Source organism: Emys orbicularis, chromosome 19 (assembly GCF_028017835.1).
Source record: "Emys orbicularis isolate rEmyOrb1 chromosome 19, rEmyOrb1.hap1, whole genome shotgun sequence".
Lineage (NCBI taxonomy): Eukaryota > Metazoa > Chordata > Testudines > Emydidae > Emys > Emys orbicularis.
In genome coordinates this window covers 3,705,829-3,721,624 of record NC_088701.1, presented here as the reverse complement: position 1 = coordinate 3,721,624, position 15,796 = coordinate 3,705,829, and the positions used below count along the sequence as shown (strand labels likewise).

At 57.0% G+C, this 15,796-nt stretch overlaps 2 protein-coding genes and 1 pseudogene across 2 annotated transcripts; 1 reads left to right on the top strand and 2 right to left on the bottom strand.

Moving 5' to 3' along the window:
- Window positions 1-1,693: 1,693 nt before the first annotated feature.
- ELOF1 (elongation factor 1) lies at window positions 1,694-8,212 on the bottom strand. Its single transcript, XM_065419310.1, has 4 exons — window positions 8,136-8,212; window positions 6,412-6,527; window positions 4,765-4,835; window positions 1,694-3,611 (listed from the first exon to the last, which is right to left on the bottom strand). The coding sequence occupies exons 2-4, from the start codon at window positions 6,525-6,527 to the stop codon at window positions 3,547-3,549; spliced, it is 252 nt and encodes an 83-aa protein (XP_065275382.1). The 5' UTR covers window positions 8,136-8,212; the 3' UTR covers window positions 1,694-3,546.
- LOC135892097 (U1 spliceosomal RNA) lies at window positions 4,532-4,685 on the top strand (annotated as a pseudogene).
- A 4,152-nt stretch (window positions 8,213-12,364) lies between the features above and the next one.
- ACP5 (acid phosphatase 5, tartrate resistant) lies at window positions 12,365-15,212 on the bottom strand. Its single transcript, XM_065419591.1, has 5 exons — window positions 15,192-15,212; window positions 14,334-14,603; window positions 13,634-13,761; window positions 12,971-13,316; window positions 12,365-12,607 (listed from the first exon to the last, which is right to left on the bottom strand). Exons 1-5 carry the CDS (start codon window positions 15,210-15,212, stop codon window positions 12,365-12,367), a joined length of 1,008 nt encoding a protein of 335 aa, XP_065275663.1.
- Window positions 15,213-15,796: the final 584 nt, after the last annotated feature.

Here is a 15,796-nt window from a genome sequence, read left to right as displayed (position 1 = left end):
CTGGGCTAGCAGGGGGCTGTGGGTCAGGACTGGGGGGACAGGGCTGGGCTAGCAGGGGGCTGTGGGTCAGGACTGGGGGACAGGGCTGGGCTGGGGGGACAGGGCTGGGCTAGCAGGGGGCTGTGGGTCAGGACTGGGGGGACAGGGCTGGGCTAGCAGGGGGCTGTGGGTCAGGACTGGGGGGCACGGGCAGAGCTGGGGGGGACAGGGCTGGGCTAGCAGGGGGCTGTGGGTCAGGACTGAGGGGCACGGGCAGAGCTGGGGGGACAGGGCTGGGCTAGCAGGGGGCTGTGGGTCAGGACTGGGGGGACAGGGCTGGGCTAGCAGGGGGCTGTGGGTCAGGACTGGGGGGCACGGGCAGAGCTGGGGGGGACAGGGCTGGGCTAGCAGGGGGCTGTGGGTCAGGACTGAGGGGCACGGGCAGAGCTGGGGGGGACAGGGCTGGGCTAGCAGGGGGCTGTGGGTCAGGACTGAGGGGCACGGGCAGAGCTGGGGGGACAGGGCTGGGCTAGCAGGGGGCTGTGGGTCAGGACTGGGGGGACAGGGCTGGGCTAGCAGGGGGCTGTGGGTCAGGACTGGGGGGACAGGGCTGGGCTAGCAGGGGGCTGTGGGTCAGGACTGAGGGGCACGGGCAGAGCTGGGGGGACAGGGCTGGGCTAGCAGGGGGCTATGGGTCAGGACTGAGGGGCACGGGCAGAGATAAGCAAAAATCGCTCAGCCAGGCCCCGCAGCCAGTGTTCTCAGCCCCTGCCCTGCGAGAGCCCCATTCCCCCCCAGCTTCTAAAGGACACAACTGAACTGTTTCCAGCACATGGAGCAAAGTGAGAAGGGCCCAGAGAGCTCTCCCCACACCACCACTGGTCAGGGCCCAGCTGCTTTTACAAGCTGTTTACCCAGCAGAGGCTTCCCGAACTAATCGCACCTGCTCAGCTGATTTTCTTCCACCACAACTACTCACGCTGCAGCCTTTTGTCCTTCGCTGGAAGGCAGCCCCGTGTACAGCGTTGGCTCATTGCGCTGAGCGAGGAAGCCTGCGTTGGCCATTCCAGGATCACAGAACACGCCTCCCCTCTAGGACACTGCGTCAGCTACAGCCTGCGGCCCGGGTGACTCAGAGCCTTGCTGCCCCGACCCCAGCAGCTGACTCGGGCAGCCCATGCTACAGGGCTAACGTGAGCAGGGTAAACGTTGCGAGTCGGGCTGGAGCCCGGGCTCTGAATCCTGGCAAGGGGGCCAGGTCTATTTTTAGCCCCACAGCGCAATCTGCCCCAGGCAGCTGACCCAGGCTCCGAGACTCACTGCCATGGGTTTGTTTGGGTTTTGGTTGTTGACATACCATAAACGTTCAGTTGTCCAAGAGCTAGAGGGGATGGGTAAGGGGCAGTAAATCAACAGCTGTGGAATCCTAGCAGTTCCGTTCGGCTCTTCAGCCTTGCAAGGCAGAAACCCCAAATACTCGCAGCACATTTAAGAGATTAACCCCCATTTTACAAAAGGGGAAACTGAGGCACAGAGCAGGGAGGGAATTTGCAGAGATGGGAAAAGTACGCAGCATGTCCTACTACCGCTGCTTGTCTCTCTCCTACAGGCATGTGGCTTGCGCAAACGCCCGCCTGCCTCAGGGAAATGAGTCCGGGCACTCGGCCCAGAATCCATATGACACCAACGACAATAAAGGACACACGAAGACCACTTCCCCCCATAATGGCATTTATTAACAGGACATTCTACCACTGCAAACAATTTCTAAAGAGCCCCCCTCCCAAAACAAACCCCAAACGAACCCAGGACAGCCGCTTGCTACACCGTTCTTTGCACCCACAGACAGGGAAAGGTGTCCAAACCCAGCCTGGAATTCAAAACAGCTAATCCCCAGCCCATGCAGCTTCCCATGACAGGGGCTTGTAAATCAATCAGTGTCCAGGAAGGAGCTCCAGGCGCTGCTGGTACCATCCAGGAAGATCCAAGGAAACTTCTTCATACAGTAAGAACTTCCTCAAGTTAAAAGCAGCAGGTAAAAGCCAAGGGAGGCCAAGGTGGCTAATTTAGCCCATCCTCCCATCCCTTCTCTCACTCCGATTCACATGCCCCCTTGCAAACAATCCTCTGCCCATTCACTCCAGGCCCCAAATCAGTTCAGCCAGGGATCTGCCACCACCTTAAAACTCAGTGGCGCCAACGGCTGAGCGATTGCCTCTTGCGAGCCCCTGAGTAACTGCGGCATCAGAACACAGGCGAACGTTTTGAATCTAAGAGAGAGGGAAGTTCTCCCAAAAATAAATCAGAGCAGTGACCACCAAACCGATCTGCAAGCCGAAGCAGCAGAGGGTTTGCTCAGTCTAGCGTTTGGACGTTCAGAAGGTAAAACACATTTGACACCATGACCAGACTCAAGAAAGCGTAGTAACAAAAGCTATTATCTGATCCTCAGCCTTCCGTGCCATAGACGCCTGTCTCCCTTCCCCTCATCCCCCGCCCCAGGATCTCCCCCAGTTCTCCAACACTGCAGCCTGACTCACTTCCCACCCTCCAGTACTGAAGTTTTGCTGTATTTTGCTTAAGAGACAAATGAGCAAATCTGGGCCTACTGCTGCAGGGGGACCTGTCTGAGAAAAGCAGTCATCTGTGTCCGTGATCGTCCTGTTTTCTGACAAATGGCTCAGTCAAACCAGTTTACCCAGCACTGGAGAATGTAAATCAAGTACAGCAGTGCCCCCGTTTAGGTAAGTCAAAGTTAAATGTGTCGGATGGGGACTTTTCTGTGCCAATGAGTCTGTTGGAGAGAGCTAGCCAAAAACCAACATCCAGAACTGGGACTGCAGGAGGGACGATCTTACATTTCTATCACACTTTGTGTCCAAAGATCTCAAAGCACTTTACAAAGGTCAGTGTTATTCACTCGGATTTAAAGGGAGAAACTGAGGTGCTAAGAGGGGAAGCGACTTGCCCAGGATCACACCGGAAGCTGGTGGAAGTCACAGGAAAAGAACCCAGGACTCCAGACAACCTGCTGCCCTGCTCTAACCACTAGACAAAACTGCCTCTGCATCACCGTTTCAACTGTTATTCAAAACAGAGTGGAAGGCAAGATATAGCCTATTCCAACAGGGACCCAGCCAGCGTTGCAAAACGACACCGCTTGGCCAGACGAGGAGTAGTGACGGACTTTTTTTTTTTATTAACTGTTGCCATTTAATCACGGTGACAAGTCGTTTCTTATCGTGTGAACTTTCAAACTGCTGGGCTGAGCAAAACAAAATGCTCCTCTCCTCCGCCGCCCCCCTTAACTAGAGCAGCATTTCCAAATTGTCCCTGAACAGCGTTACACTGATGAAATGTGCCTGGGTCTAAATTGGCCTCAGGGTCATTCACAAAAAGGAACAGCAGCTATAAAAAGATCCTTGAATGGAAAAGCTAATAAAAAACCCAGCCACCTTCTCCCAAGCCCCCAATTGTCTCGTGGTATGGAACTAGCACATTTTTTTCCACATACAAAATACTGTAATATCCAGAATTAGCACAAATGAGCTTCCCGCCCAGTTGCTGCTACTGATTGGCCGCCTCACAAGCATCTATCCAATCACTGTACACGTCCACCGGTTCTGAAAGATCTGAGAGGGTCAAAGGTCAAGGAAGATGACACCAAACCACCACCACCTCCCTGAAGCATGGACTTCATCTTGCACTGGGAGCTTAAGAAATTTTCTTTGCACCTTTCCGACTCTTCCCCACAAGACCTGTCTGCTGGCCCTTTATGACAGCACTGTGGGACAAACACCAGCGCCACTCTGTCCCGCCCTTGCACTTTTCAGTAGTCCATCTCAAAGCACCTTCTGAAGGGAGGCAAGTATCATTAGCCCCACCTTAGAGATGGGGAAACCGAGGCACCTCCAGGGTCAAGTTAGCAGACAGCCTTGCTAACATTTAACTCCCTGTCATACCAACCAGGATTCTGACCCTAGTGCGGACATGGACTAAGAACATGCTATCCAAGCAATCGTCTCATGCTGCTGCAGGATGATAAAGGCCAACACGTGAAAGCAAGATGGGAAGTTAATTCTATTTTTTAACATGTGCTTCTGGACTCAGTTCCTAACAGCTACATGCACCACCCAAGTTTTTTCCTTGCGTCACTGACAGGATCAAGATTGGATGTTTTCCTAGTTCAAACAAAATTATTTTGGGGAAGTCCTATGACCTGCGTTATCCAGGTCAGACTAGATGGTCACAATGGTCCCTTCTGGCCTTGGAATCTATGAGCAGGGCTGTATGACTGTCTAGTTATTTTAGCTGCTGCCTCTTTGCTTCCAGTTTCCATCATGGGCTGGAACAAGAAGTGCCAAGATACCACAAGAAGCTCTGCACCGAACCCCAGGCAGGGATCTCAGGAGTTTGCCGCTGCTGACTACAACCAGAGCAGGCTCTAATTTTGCAGATACTTGGACACTTCACGTCGGCAAAGTTCTGGGGACTCAGTAAAACCGGAACTCCAAGACCTCTGTGGCTGAAGTAGAACTGCACGGAAAATACATTTCCCTCCTGGTAGGGGAGATACCATGATCGTGAAGGTGGTTTTCCTATGGTGAGGCTCATCCATTGCACTGCAGGTGTGCGATTTCCCCAAATGCAGGAAACTTGACTGCATAATTTGTGGCAGTGGGGGACTGCGTTCGTGCTTTCCCTTGGCATTTAAAAAAAAAAATCCATGGGAAAAAAACTACAGTAAAGGTACCCTGCTTCAGTCATTAGAAGTGCAAAGGATACACGTTATGGGAGTCTGAAATTCCTCCAGACACACAGTACATGAGATTACGCCAGTGTTCCGAGCCCGGTCCCTGGAACATAGAAAACAATATTCCAACAACAGCAAATATTTCCAAAGAGCAAGACGAATGGAAGTTCAAAGAGCAAACAAACAAGAGCAAGTGGTTAGAGAAACTGACTTAAGAAAAGAATACACTTCTCTTCCATAGCACCCACTGAAACAAAACGCAGCATTAACAAATGAAGCATCACAACCCAAGAGCTACTAAAGTTATTCACATTTTACTGACAGGGAAACGAGCGAGTGGAAGGGAAGCAACTTGCCCAACGTGATCACAAAGCAAGTTGGTTGCAAGAGCTGGAAAAAGAACCCAGGAGTCCTGACTCCTAATCTTCTGCTTTAACCAATGGACCATGTTCTGTCTCAGGATTTATGAGACGTTAAGAGAACTAAACATGTAGGCAGTAGGCTAAAAGATAAACAAACATAAAAATGTGCAAACCATCTGCCTGCTCTGAAGGGTGAGGGGAAGCATTTGAGATGGTACAAACCTGAGTTCCAGTGTGGTTCATTATACACTCAAATACAGGAAAACAGGGGATGAAGATTAGGAAACAATTCCTAATAGGGAAATCTTGCTGCACTTTCCTACTACTTTTATGGACATGATCCAGCTATGCACAGCCAGGCTTCAGTATTACCTGCTGATGGGGATATAGCAAAAACCCAAATGCTCTTACTGTGTTGCTAAAGTCTGTTGCTCACTTGCATCGTTTAAAAATAAGTTGCTTAATTACTGAAATGCTTTCATATGGCTCTTGTCACAAATATAGGTTATACCACACCAATCAATCCAATGGGCCAGTCTAGCCCTGTATCCCACCCTCTACCTGTGCCAGATCAAACCAAATGGACCCCTTCTAGCGTGGCTTCCATCTCCAATCGGAAGAGACCAATTGGCCCAGCTTACCCAGTAACGTTCCCCTTCCTTACCATGCCAGATCTGACAAACAGGCTCATCAATCTACTGATGAAAAGTGCTATAATAATAATAATAACAACAACCACCACCACCCCTGGCTCTTATCTAGCACTTTTCATCCACAGATCTCAAAGCACTTTACAAAGGAGGTTGGTATTATTATTCCCATTTTACAGATGGGGAAACTGAGACAGAGGGAGGTAAAGTGACATGCCCACGGTCATCCAGCAAACCAGTGGCAGAGCCAGAAATAGAATCAACATATCTGGAGTCCTGGCCCAGTGCTCTAGCCTCCCTATAAGAACTAGGTATTAATATCTACCCTGTTTTGTCCCTTGCTACCATACTGGATCAAACCAATGGGCCAATCTAGCCCAGTTCCCTCCCTCTGTCATACTGAGCCAAGCCAACAGCCTAGTGTCCTGTCTCCAGCAGCGGCCAGCACAAGAGGTTTCAGAGAATGAGTGGCATTCTCCCAGTAATGCACCGAATCCCACATTGTGGGGACTTCCTGATCCAGCTCCAGGTGGGAATCAGCGCATCCCCTGCACCCCGAGAGCAGCAGCCCCCATAAGTGTACCCTAATGAGCACTAACATGGCAGCTCAACTGGCTGCGCTCCCCACCATTAGAACCAGAGAGGCCTCTCCAGCCCACCCACTTACATTTTGACATCACAGGACTTCTCGTGGTTACAGAAGGGGCAGGTGAACTGCGTCTCCAGGGTGCCCGTCATCTTCTTCTTGGGTGGGGGCTTCCGCTTTGACTTCCTGCGGCCCATCTTTGCGTGCAAGGCACAGAGGAGAGGGAAAGCGTCAATCCTCTAAGGGCCAGGGGGAATCACGCGTGCTGCCCTTTCTCCTTCATCCACCACACCTCACCCCCAGCTCTAGGGCGCCCAGGAGTGAGCATGGGGGGCTACAAGGAGATGGGGGCAAATATGCTCTCTGGGTCTGGATTTAAACCCCGCCCATTATCACAGCTGGTGGGGCATCACCCAGTATCGCCTAGGAACTGGGGGGCTCATAACCCCCCCCACATAAACATATAGAGCAAAGAAATCTAACACCCCCCACAGATTGAGCCGTGGCCTCCCCTTCCAGCCAGAGGCAGGGGAGCATGAGCCCAGCTCCTCACCACAGCAATGTGGGCTGAACACACCCCTCCCCCCCAGTTACGGGGCACAGGAGCCCAGCGCCCCCCCCCCCCGGGGATGGGGGCTCCCCCCGGGTACACGTCACAGGAGCCCAGCGCCCCCCCCCCGGGGATGGGGGCTCCCCCCGGGTACACGTCACAGGAGCCCAGCGCCCCCCTCCCATGGGGGCTCCCCCCGGGTACACGTCACAGGAGCCCAGCGCCCCCCTCCCATGGGGGCTCCCCCCGGGTACACGTCACAGGAGCCCAGCGCCCCCCTCCCATGGGGGCTCCCCCCGGGTACACGTCACAGGAGCCCAGCGCCCCCCTCCCATGGGGGCTCCCCCCGGGGTACACGTCACAGGAGCCCAGAGCCCCCCTCCCATGGGGGCTCCCCCCGGGGTACACGTCACAGGAGCCCAGCGTCCCCCCCCACGGGGGCTCCCCCCGGGTACACGTCACAGGAGCCCAGCGCCCCCCTCCCACGGGGGCTCCCCCCGGGTACACGTCACAGGAGCCCAGCGCCCCCCTCCCACGGGGGCTCCCCCCGGGTACACGTCACAGGAGCCCAGCGCCCCCCCCCACGGGGGCTCCCCCCGGGTACACGTCACAGGAGCCCAGCGCCCCCCCCCCAAGGGGGCTCCCCCCGGGTACACGTCACAGGAGCCCAGCGCCCCCCCCCCCCCACGGGGGCTCCCCCCGGGTACACGTCACAGGAGCCCAGCGCCCCCCTCCCACGGGGGCTCCCCCCGGGTACACGTCACAGGAGCCCAGCGCCCCCCTCCCACGGGGGCTCCCCCCGGGTACACGTCACAGGAGCCCAGCGCCCCCCTCCCACGGGGGCTCCCCCCGGGTACACGTCACAGGAGCCCAGCGCCCCCCCCCGGGGATGGGGGCTCCCCCCGGGTACACGTCACAGGAGCCCAGCGCCCCCCTCCCATGGGGGCTCCCCCCGGGTACACGTCACAGGAGCCCAGCGCCCCCCCCCCGGGGATGGGGGCTCCCCCCGGGTACACGTCACAGGAGCCCAGCGCCCCCCCCCACGGGGGCTCCCCCCGGGTACACGTCACAGGAGCCCAGCGCCCCCCCCCCGGGGATGGGGGCTCCCCCCGGGTACACGTCACAGGAGCCCAGCGCCCCCCTCCCATGGGGGCTCCCCCCGGGTACACGTCACAGGAGCCCAGCGCCCCCCCCGACCAGGCTACAGGGAGGGAGAGGGGCAGGAGCCGGGGGGGGGGTCTCTCTCAGGCCTCACCTGTCCCCTGCCTCCAACCTCCCGCCCCGGCCGCGTTTCCAACCGCGACCGGCACTTCCTGCGCCGAACCGGAAGAGAAACACGCTCGCCCCGCCCACGCCGCCGGCAGCCATTGGCTGGCCTCGGGCCGAGCGCGCGGAATGCGGAATGATTGACAGCAGCGGCAGGAGGAAATGAGGTCAGAGAGCGGGGAGGGGGCGGGGCCAGAACCGGAAGTGACCCACCCGGCGCTCTGGCTGTTTCCAAGATGGCGACCGTGGTGGGCGGGGGGAGCTCGGGACCCTACGCGGGGGGGACCCCAAGGCAGGAGGAGCCTCCCCAGGCACCGAGGCTCGGTGTTGCTGGGGACGGAGAAGCCCCAGCTGGGCCCTTGGGCGGGGCGTCCCCTTCCCCCCCCCCCCCAGAACAAGTCTGGGTGACGTCACACAAACGGCTGGACTCTGGTTCCCCCCCCAGCAAAGGAGCCCCCCCCCCGAGCCCCCCTGGGGCTCATTCCGCTTTCGGGGGAGCTGCCCCCCAGCCCCGCCCCCCAGCCAGGAAGTGGGGGGGGGGCAGAATAGACGCCCCCAGGTCAGGCTTTGGCCAGGACGCCGCCCCCCCCCCCCCCGACCCTTGACGTGCCTGGGGCCCTTCAGCGATCAGCTGCCCCCGCGCTGAGCCTCCCCTTCCCCACCGCTCCTCGGGACACGAGAGACGGAGAGGCCCAGATACAGGCAGCCCAGACTCTGCCCTGGGGAGGCTGATGGTCATGACACGCTTTGCCCTGCAGAGAAGCTAACTCAGAGGGGCAAGGCCGGGGCACTGACCCTTTAAGCCAGTGGCTCTCAAACTTTTGTACTGGTGACCCCTTTGTATAACAAGCTGAGTGTGACCGCCCCCCTTGTAAATGAAAAACACCTTTTTATATATTTAACACCATTATAAATGCTGGAGGCAAAGCGGGGTTTGGGGTGGAGGCTGACAGCTCGTGACCCCCTGAGGGGTCCTGACCCCCTGTTTGAGAACCCCTGCTTTAAGCACAGAAGGAAGAGACTAATTAGGGTCTGTGCTGGTTGGATTTGGCCAGGTGTGTTTGTTTTTTGACAGGTAAAGAGAAAACCCCTATTTAAAATCAATCCTGCCCTGCCCACTTGAGATTACTGGCCAGGAAAGCATTTGCAGTTTCACCATTGATACTGTGTAAGTTTCTGTGTCTTACTTGCAGGGCCGCCCAGAGGGGGGGGGCAAGTGGGGCAATTTGCCCTGGGCCCCACAGGGGCCCCCACGAGAATATAGTATTTTATGGTACTGCAACTTTTTTTTATGGAAGGGGCCCCCAAAATTGCTTTGCCCCAGGCCCCCTGAATCCTCTGGGCGGCCCTGCTTACGTGCTTTGGGACAGTAGGGCCATGTCTACACTTGTGGGTACTACAGCATCAGTAGCTATGGTGCTGTAACCCTGTAGTGTAGATTCAAGCTGTAGCAACGGAAGGGGGTTTTCCATCACTATAGGAACTCCGTCTCCCTGAGTGACGGTAGCTAGGTCGATAGAAATGCTCTTCTGCCAACCTAGCTCTGTCTACACCAGGGGTTAGCATAATTACAGCTCTCAGCAGGGTGGATTTTTCACACCCCTGAACACCTAGCTTTGTTGACCTAAGTTTTAAGTATAGACCAGGCCTGAAACTAGTCATTGGGCTAATCAACTTCTAAAGTCGTAACCCTCATGCCCTTCGCACAATGCTCTTGACTCGGGGTTTGCAACACAGTAGGTGTTTCTGTTGACTAGGCCTTGTCTATAGGAGACGGTTGCACCAGTTTTTCAAACGAGCACCTCTATGCTTTCTCCTATGCAGCCCCTCGCAAAAACCGTGACAATGGTTAGGCAACTGCTGACCAGTATTGGCTCGTTGCTTCCTTGTGCTGTATCTACCTGCCCTCACCAGTTTTATACTTGGATTGGAAGCTCTTTGGGGCAGGGAGCAGCTTTGAATTCGGTATTTGTGCAGCCTGTAGCAACCTGGGGTCCTGGGCCATAACTGAAGCTCCTAGATGGGACAGTAACGCAAATAATACATTGAACCAAAATTATTTTTTAAACCAGTCTAGTTAAACTGCAGCAAACGCCCAGGAGGATGCTGATTTTGGTTTTTAAAGTGGCTGATTTTGGTTTCACCTGAACCTATTCCCTGTCTTAAACTAAGCTGAAAAGAGCTGCCTCCTTTCCTGGAAAACGCAGGCCAGAGAACAGCCCTGAGTTAATTCCTGCCTGTCTTTTACGAAAACATCCACTCAAGTTAAAAATCCAGGGGCTCATCATTCAAATCCCCTCCCTGTGCCCCAGAAAACCTCCCTTACTTTAATTATAGAAACATTTCTGTTCATAGTTGAGTGCTGGGGACAGAGCACAGGATGGATTTAGGAGACCTGGGTTCTATGGGGCATGCCCTAGCGGAGGGGTTAAAGGGGGGTGTTAAAGATGAGTAGGCAGCATTCTTTTCCCCCAGATTTGGTTCCCAGCCACTGACTGATCCATGGGGAATTTCCATATGTTCTTTCCCTGACCTTCTGCCAGGGGTTGATTCTTTAGGCCGGTGCCCTCATTGTAGGTGGATGTTTGCCAGGGAAAACGCAGTAGAGATTGGTTCAGATGAGATTTCTTGGCAAGCACCAAGGAAGTGGGGTCTGGTCAGGAAAGCAGCCTGCCCATCACAAAACCGTCACGTGGATCATCATTCCTGGACCCTGGCTAGGAGAGGTACCGATAGCAGTGCCTAGCTACTAGAGTGCCTGGTGTCTTGGGAGTACGGGCAATATCTCGATGAGCCTGCAAGAGCAGGGGGGCTGCGGGTCGGGGCTGAGGGACATCAGCAGAGCTTCAAGTGCAGGGAGCCTAGGGCTGGAATAGGAAGGGATGGCTGAGGGCCAAGATGGGGGGGGGTTGGCAGAGCTGGCGGGGGACCTTAGGGCTGGAAGAGGAATGTGGGTTGGGATTGAGGGGCACCACCAGAGCTGTGTGCATGGAGGAAACGCAGGGCTGGATTGAGGGGCGTTGGCAGGGGATCCCAGGAGCAGGGGGCTATGGGTCAGGACTGTTTGTGTGTGGCACTAGCAGAGCTCCGTGTGTGTGAGCCCAGAGCTCGGGGAGCAAAGGGGCTGCAGTTCGGGAATGAGGGGCATCGGCAGAGCTGAGCAACCGTCCTGCACAGTCTTCCCCTCAGTTTCCCCAATGTGAAAACATGTCATCGTTTGCAAGGTGTGGACTCCGGTTTGGTGAGAGAAAAACAATTGGACTTTTAAAAATATAATTTATTGAAAATAGTCCCAAGAAAATCACTTAGAAGAGTCTGGTCCCTTCGAAGCCGCTTCAGGGAGCAACAGATCACAGGGGCAGTGCTGCAGAGGGTAAAGAAGAAGTTTCTCCGGGACTTAAAAGTCGGTGGCAGACACATGGGGATCACACGCACGCCCCTTGTTAACTGTAGACTGGGAGGAAGCACACAGGACTGGTCCGCATGTGAGGGTTAAAAACAATCATCTCAGAAAACACAATCACCAGCATGAGGTCAGATTTGGGCAGTACTGAGTCCTCGTCTGGCACAACACAGTTTACTGGTCAGCAACAGGAAAAAAAACATCAGCTTCCCAGCCACATAGCACTGGCTCTGAGTTTGTACCTGAGAAGAGAAGGGGAAGGAAGGTCATAGCACCTCCAGGTGGCGGGATGAAGGAATAGCTCTCCTGAGAGCATTGGTTGTTAGGAAATGGTATTACAGGAGCTGTACAGAGGGGATCCCCAAGGAATTTACAGCCTCCGCAGGCAAAGGGGGGAGCGTGACAGGACCGTTAGCCCCGTTTTACAGGAGGGGAGCTGGTGCCTAAAGAGAGGAAGACAAGGTCACTCAGGACTCTGGCACAGCCAGGAGTCAAACCCAGATCTCAGGGGGGTCAAAGGGGGCTGGAGTGATCTAGTGAGGAGGGAAGAGGGGATCAAGCAATACATGGGGGAGGGAGGGGCTTCTCCAGCCAGCTAGTGGGTACAGGGGAGGAGGTGTTTGCAAAGCCTAGGGGGCATATTGGGGGCTACAGAGAGCAAGGGGAGGATTCCCCCAGAGATCAGATGCAGGAGCCTTAAAAATCAGACGGCTTCAATGCCCCTAGCAGCGTTTCCCTCGGTGCCAAACGAAAGAGGAGGGAGCTCTGAACCCCCACTTCCTGCGCGCTCCTAGATCAGTGGGCAGGGAGGGGTCTCAGAGGCGGCGCCTCCGGGGGAGGGAGGTCTTGTAGAGGGACTTGCCGCTGGCCTCAATGTAGGTGACACTCATCTCCTTGCCGTCGATCTCCACGTAGGCGAAGCCGCCCAGGGACGCTGGCTCAGCGTAGAAGAAGCGCAGGTAGCCCTCGGGCACCTTGTGATAGTGCTTCCGCGAGTTCTCCATGAAGTTGCCGGCCCCGCTCAGCACGTAGCCCACGCCAGCCTTGTCCTGCAGGTACTGATCAGGGAAGATGGGGGCGGGGGTCACAGCAGATCCATGCTCCTGCTGCCTGGGTACTCCCCTGTTCCCGTCCCGCAGCCAGCCTGCTCGTGCCAGGGGGGTCTGGGAGTCAGGACTCCTGGGTTCTATCCCAGCTCTAGGAGGGGAGTGGGGTCTAGGGGTCAGAGCAGGGGGGAGTCAGGACTCCTGGGTTCTATCCCAGCTTTGCTGTTGACTTACACCCTTGGCTGAGTTGCTGGCAGGGTGCAATGGGCTAGCAGGGAGTTGATGGACAGCTCCCTAGCAGGGGTGCTCAGAGCCCTGTGGGATAGACCAGAGGGGACAACCTTGCCCCAGTGGCCCCCCTCCCGCCCCGCTTACCTGCAGGTTGTGATCATGGCCGCACAGGTAGGCAGTGGCCTTGTACTTGAGCAGCAGCGGCTGCAGGTGCTTCACCAGGCAATGGGTGGGGCCGTGCTCGGCCACCGACCACACCGGGTAGTGGCCGGCCACCAGCAGGTAGTCGTCCTGGGAGGCAGCCATCTGCTTGCGGAGCCAGGCCAGCTGGCTGCGGGCCAGCCCCACGTCCCGGGGCTGCTGGGGCTGCTGGCTCTGGAAGTCGTCCGAGTTCCCGCACAGGGTGACGGTGTCGATCATGAGGAGGGCCACCGTGGCGTTGCTCTTGGGAACCTTGAACTTCAGGCTGTAGTAGTAGTTGGGGAAGTTCCTGCAGAACGGAGGGGGGAGGGGTGTCAAATGTTAAACTAGAGCTGGTCTCCACACACACACACCCCCCCGCAGTCTCCTGGATCAGCATGGGGGCTGCGGGTCGGGAGTGAGGGGCACCAGCAGAGCTGGGGGGAGCCCGGGGCTGGGCTAGCAGGAGCTGCAAGTCGGGACTGAGGGGCACTGGCAGAGCTGTTGGGGGAGCCCAGGGCTGGGCTAGCAGGGAGTTTCTGGTTTAGAAGGGGATCCAGCCCCCACCCCTCTGAGCCCCGATATAGCAGGATGCAGGAGGGTTGGGCGGGTGCGGGGGGCCCTTACCAGCGCTTGGAGACCTTGCTGTAGGCGATCTGAGCCGAGACGTTCCCCGAGTGATCGTGGTTCCCGGCCACCACGTACCACGGCACCTTGCGCAGCGACTGCGCCTTGAACACGGCCTCAAAGGTGTCCTGCCCCGAGAGAGGGGTTGGCAGAGAACGTGTTCACATCTGGCGGCACCTGCCGAGCCTTCCCCGCCCCCGCGCACTCATGACTGTTATTTGGAACCCAGTCGTTCCCCGGTGAGGGGGGGACCATGAAGAGATTTACCCCTCACGTGCCATAACCCCCAACACACCCACGCCCACCACTGCAGCCAGGGGGCTCGCGCTAGCTGGTTTCCTGTGTTGGTTGACGTGTGCATTCTGCCAGGGCCACACAGGGGCGCTGCCTCCAGTAAAGGGGCTGCGGCAGTGTAGTGACACCCCAAGATTTTTTGGGTGCGGAAGGTAGAGGGCTGTCTCTACCCAAGGCTCATCCTGCAGTTTCCAATGGAGATAGGAGTCTCCCTGACCTAAACCCCATACCCCACCCCAGAGGCAGGTACTTCTCAGCACCGGGCAAGGGAACCCTGTATAAACAGCCCCCGCTGCGCCCCACCCCAGAGGCGGCCGCATCTCAGCTCAGGATGAGGGATCCTTGCAAAAACAAGTGTGGGATCCCAGTCCCTGTGTGCTGTGGGGGGACCCCAAGGACTCCCTACCTGGAACCTCTTGTCGTTGACGTCCCGCACCCCGTTGTAGTAGAAGTTGTCGCCGAGGGACAGGATGAAGTCGGCGCCCAGCGCTGCCACCGTGCGGCCCATCTCCTTGGCTGTGGCCACCTCGCGCACCGTGTGGAAGGGGGGATTGGACACCCCGCCCCAGTCCCCCAGGGCGATGAAGCGCAGGGAGGAGCCGGAGGAGAGCGGGCTGGCGTAGGGGGTCGGCAGAGCCGCCAGGAGGAGCGCAGATAGACACAGGTAACCCGCCATCTGTGGGGAAAGGGGGGAGATGCAACCACAAGCAAGAGGAGGCGCTCTGCTCTGGGCCAAAGCCTTGAACCCAGTCTCAGCAAGGGAGGCAGGGGTCAGGGCAAGGGATGAGCCAGGACTCCTGGGTTCTATCCCAGCTCTGGGAGGGGAGTGGGGTCTAGTGGGTTGGAGCAGGGGGGGCTGGGAGCCAGGTCTCCTGGGTTCTATTCCAAGTTCCAGAATGGGAGTGTGTTTCGGTGATTAGAAGATGGATCAGAGAGCCAGGACTCCTGGGTTCTCAACACCACTCTTGTGTCTACAGCCGGGAAGTGGGAGCCAGGACTCCTGGGTTCTGTTCCCAGCTTTGCCACTGACTCACTGTGCGACCTTGCGCAAGTCCCTTCCCCGCTGTGTGCCTCAGTTTCCCCTCCCATCCAGTCTCCAGGCTGCAGGCTCTCTGGGGCAGGGACTCTCTCTCGGGTGAGAAAGCTGCAGCTTCCACGCGCTCTCAGCTCACCTGAGGCGGTCCGGGTTTGAAGCAGGATTAATGGACCCAGGGTAGGGGCCCCTTTTCAGCTGAAGCCAGGTTTATTTCGGTTTAACTCAGACCTGTTCCCATTCAACTTCCATCAGAATCTGAGCGTCCACGCTGGGGCCAGGCCAGTGTAACTAAACCAGTTCAAAGCACCTGCGCTCAGCTCAAGCAGTGCCGCTCTGCGGGAAGCTTTCTGTGTCCCCCTCTCTGCAGGCACCGCCCTGCTGCAGATAATCAATTAAGACCAGACACAAGGGAAGGAGGGTGGGAACCGCTGGTTTGAGCGGCCCAGCCCTCCTTCAGACCCTGCCCCAAGCCCATTGTCCAAGCCTCTGGGAGACAGAGGGTTAAGGGGCGGAGGTGCTCAGTTGTCCTGGGGACTGTAGATCTTTGCTGGAGTGTCTCCACCCAAACTGCAGAGATCCAGCCATCTCAGGGCACCCGCTCCAGCCCCGGGGCGGGGGCGGGACGGAGTCAGGGTGAGTCGGACTCAGCAGCAAGGTCAGATAGGAAGCTGCACTTTGCCCAGGGCGCCTGGCAGCTCCTGGAGCCGGTGCCCCAAAACTATCGACAGACACTTGTGAAAATAGCCACCCCCAGCACACACACCCCCCATATGGTTTACATTAAACATCGTTTGCGTTTCAGACCCTGACCAAGACCAGGGGCCCTGTCGGGC

Coding starts and splice junctions, on each gene's coding strand:
- ACP5 (XM_065419591.1), bottom strand. CDS start 15,212: ATGGAAGTTGAATGGGAACAG. Junction 13,317..13,633: donor AGCAAGGTCTCCAAGCGCTG/GTAAGGGCCCCC, acceptor TCCGTTCTGCAG/GAACTTCCCCAACTACTACT. Junction 12,608..12,970: donor GCCATGATCACAACCTGCAG/GTAAGCGGGGCG, acceptor TTCCCTGATCAG/TACCTGCAGGACAAGGCTGG.
- ELOF1 (XM_065419310.1), bottom strand. CDS start 6,527: ATGGGCCGCAGGAAGTCAAAGCGGAAGCCCCCACCCAAGAAGAAGATG. Junction 4,836..6,411: donor AAGTCCTGTGATGTCAAAAT/GTAAGTGGGTGG, acceptor TCTATGTTCCAG/GGACCGGGCTCGGAACACTG. Junction 3,612..4,764: donor ATTTCAGACTCCCATAACGT/GTATCCTTTGCA, acceptor TGACCCTCTCAG/ATCTTTCAGAACCGGTGGAC.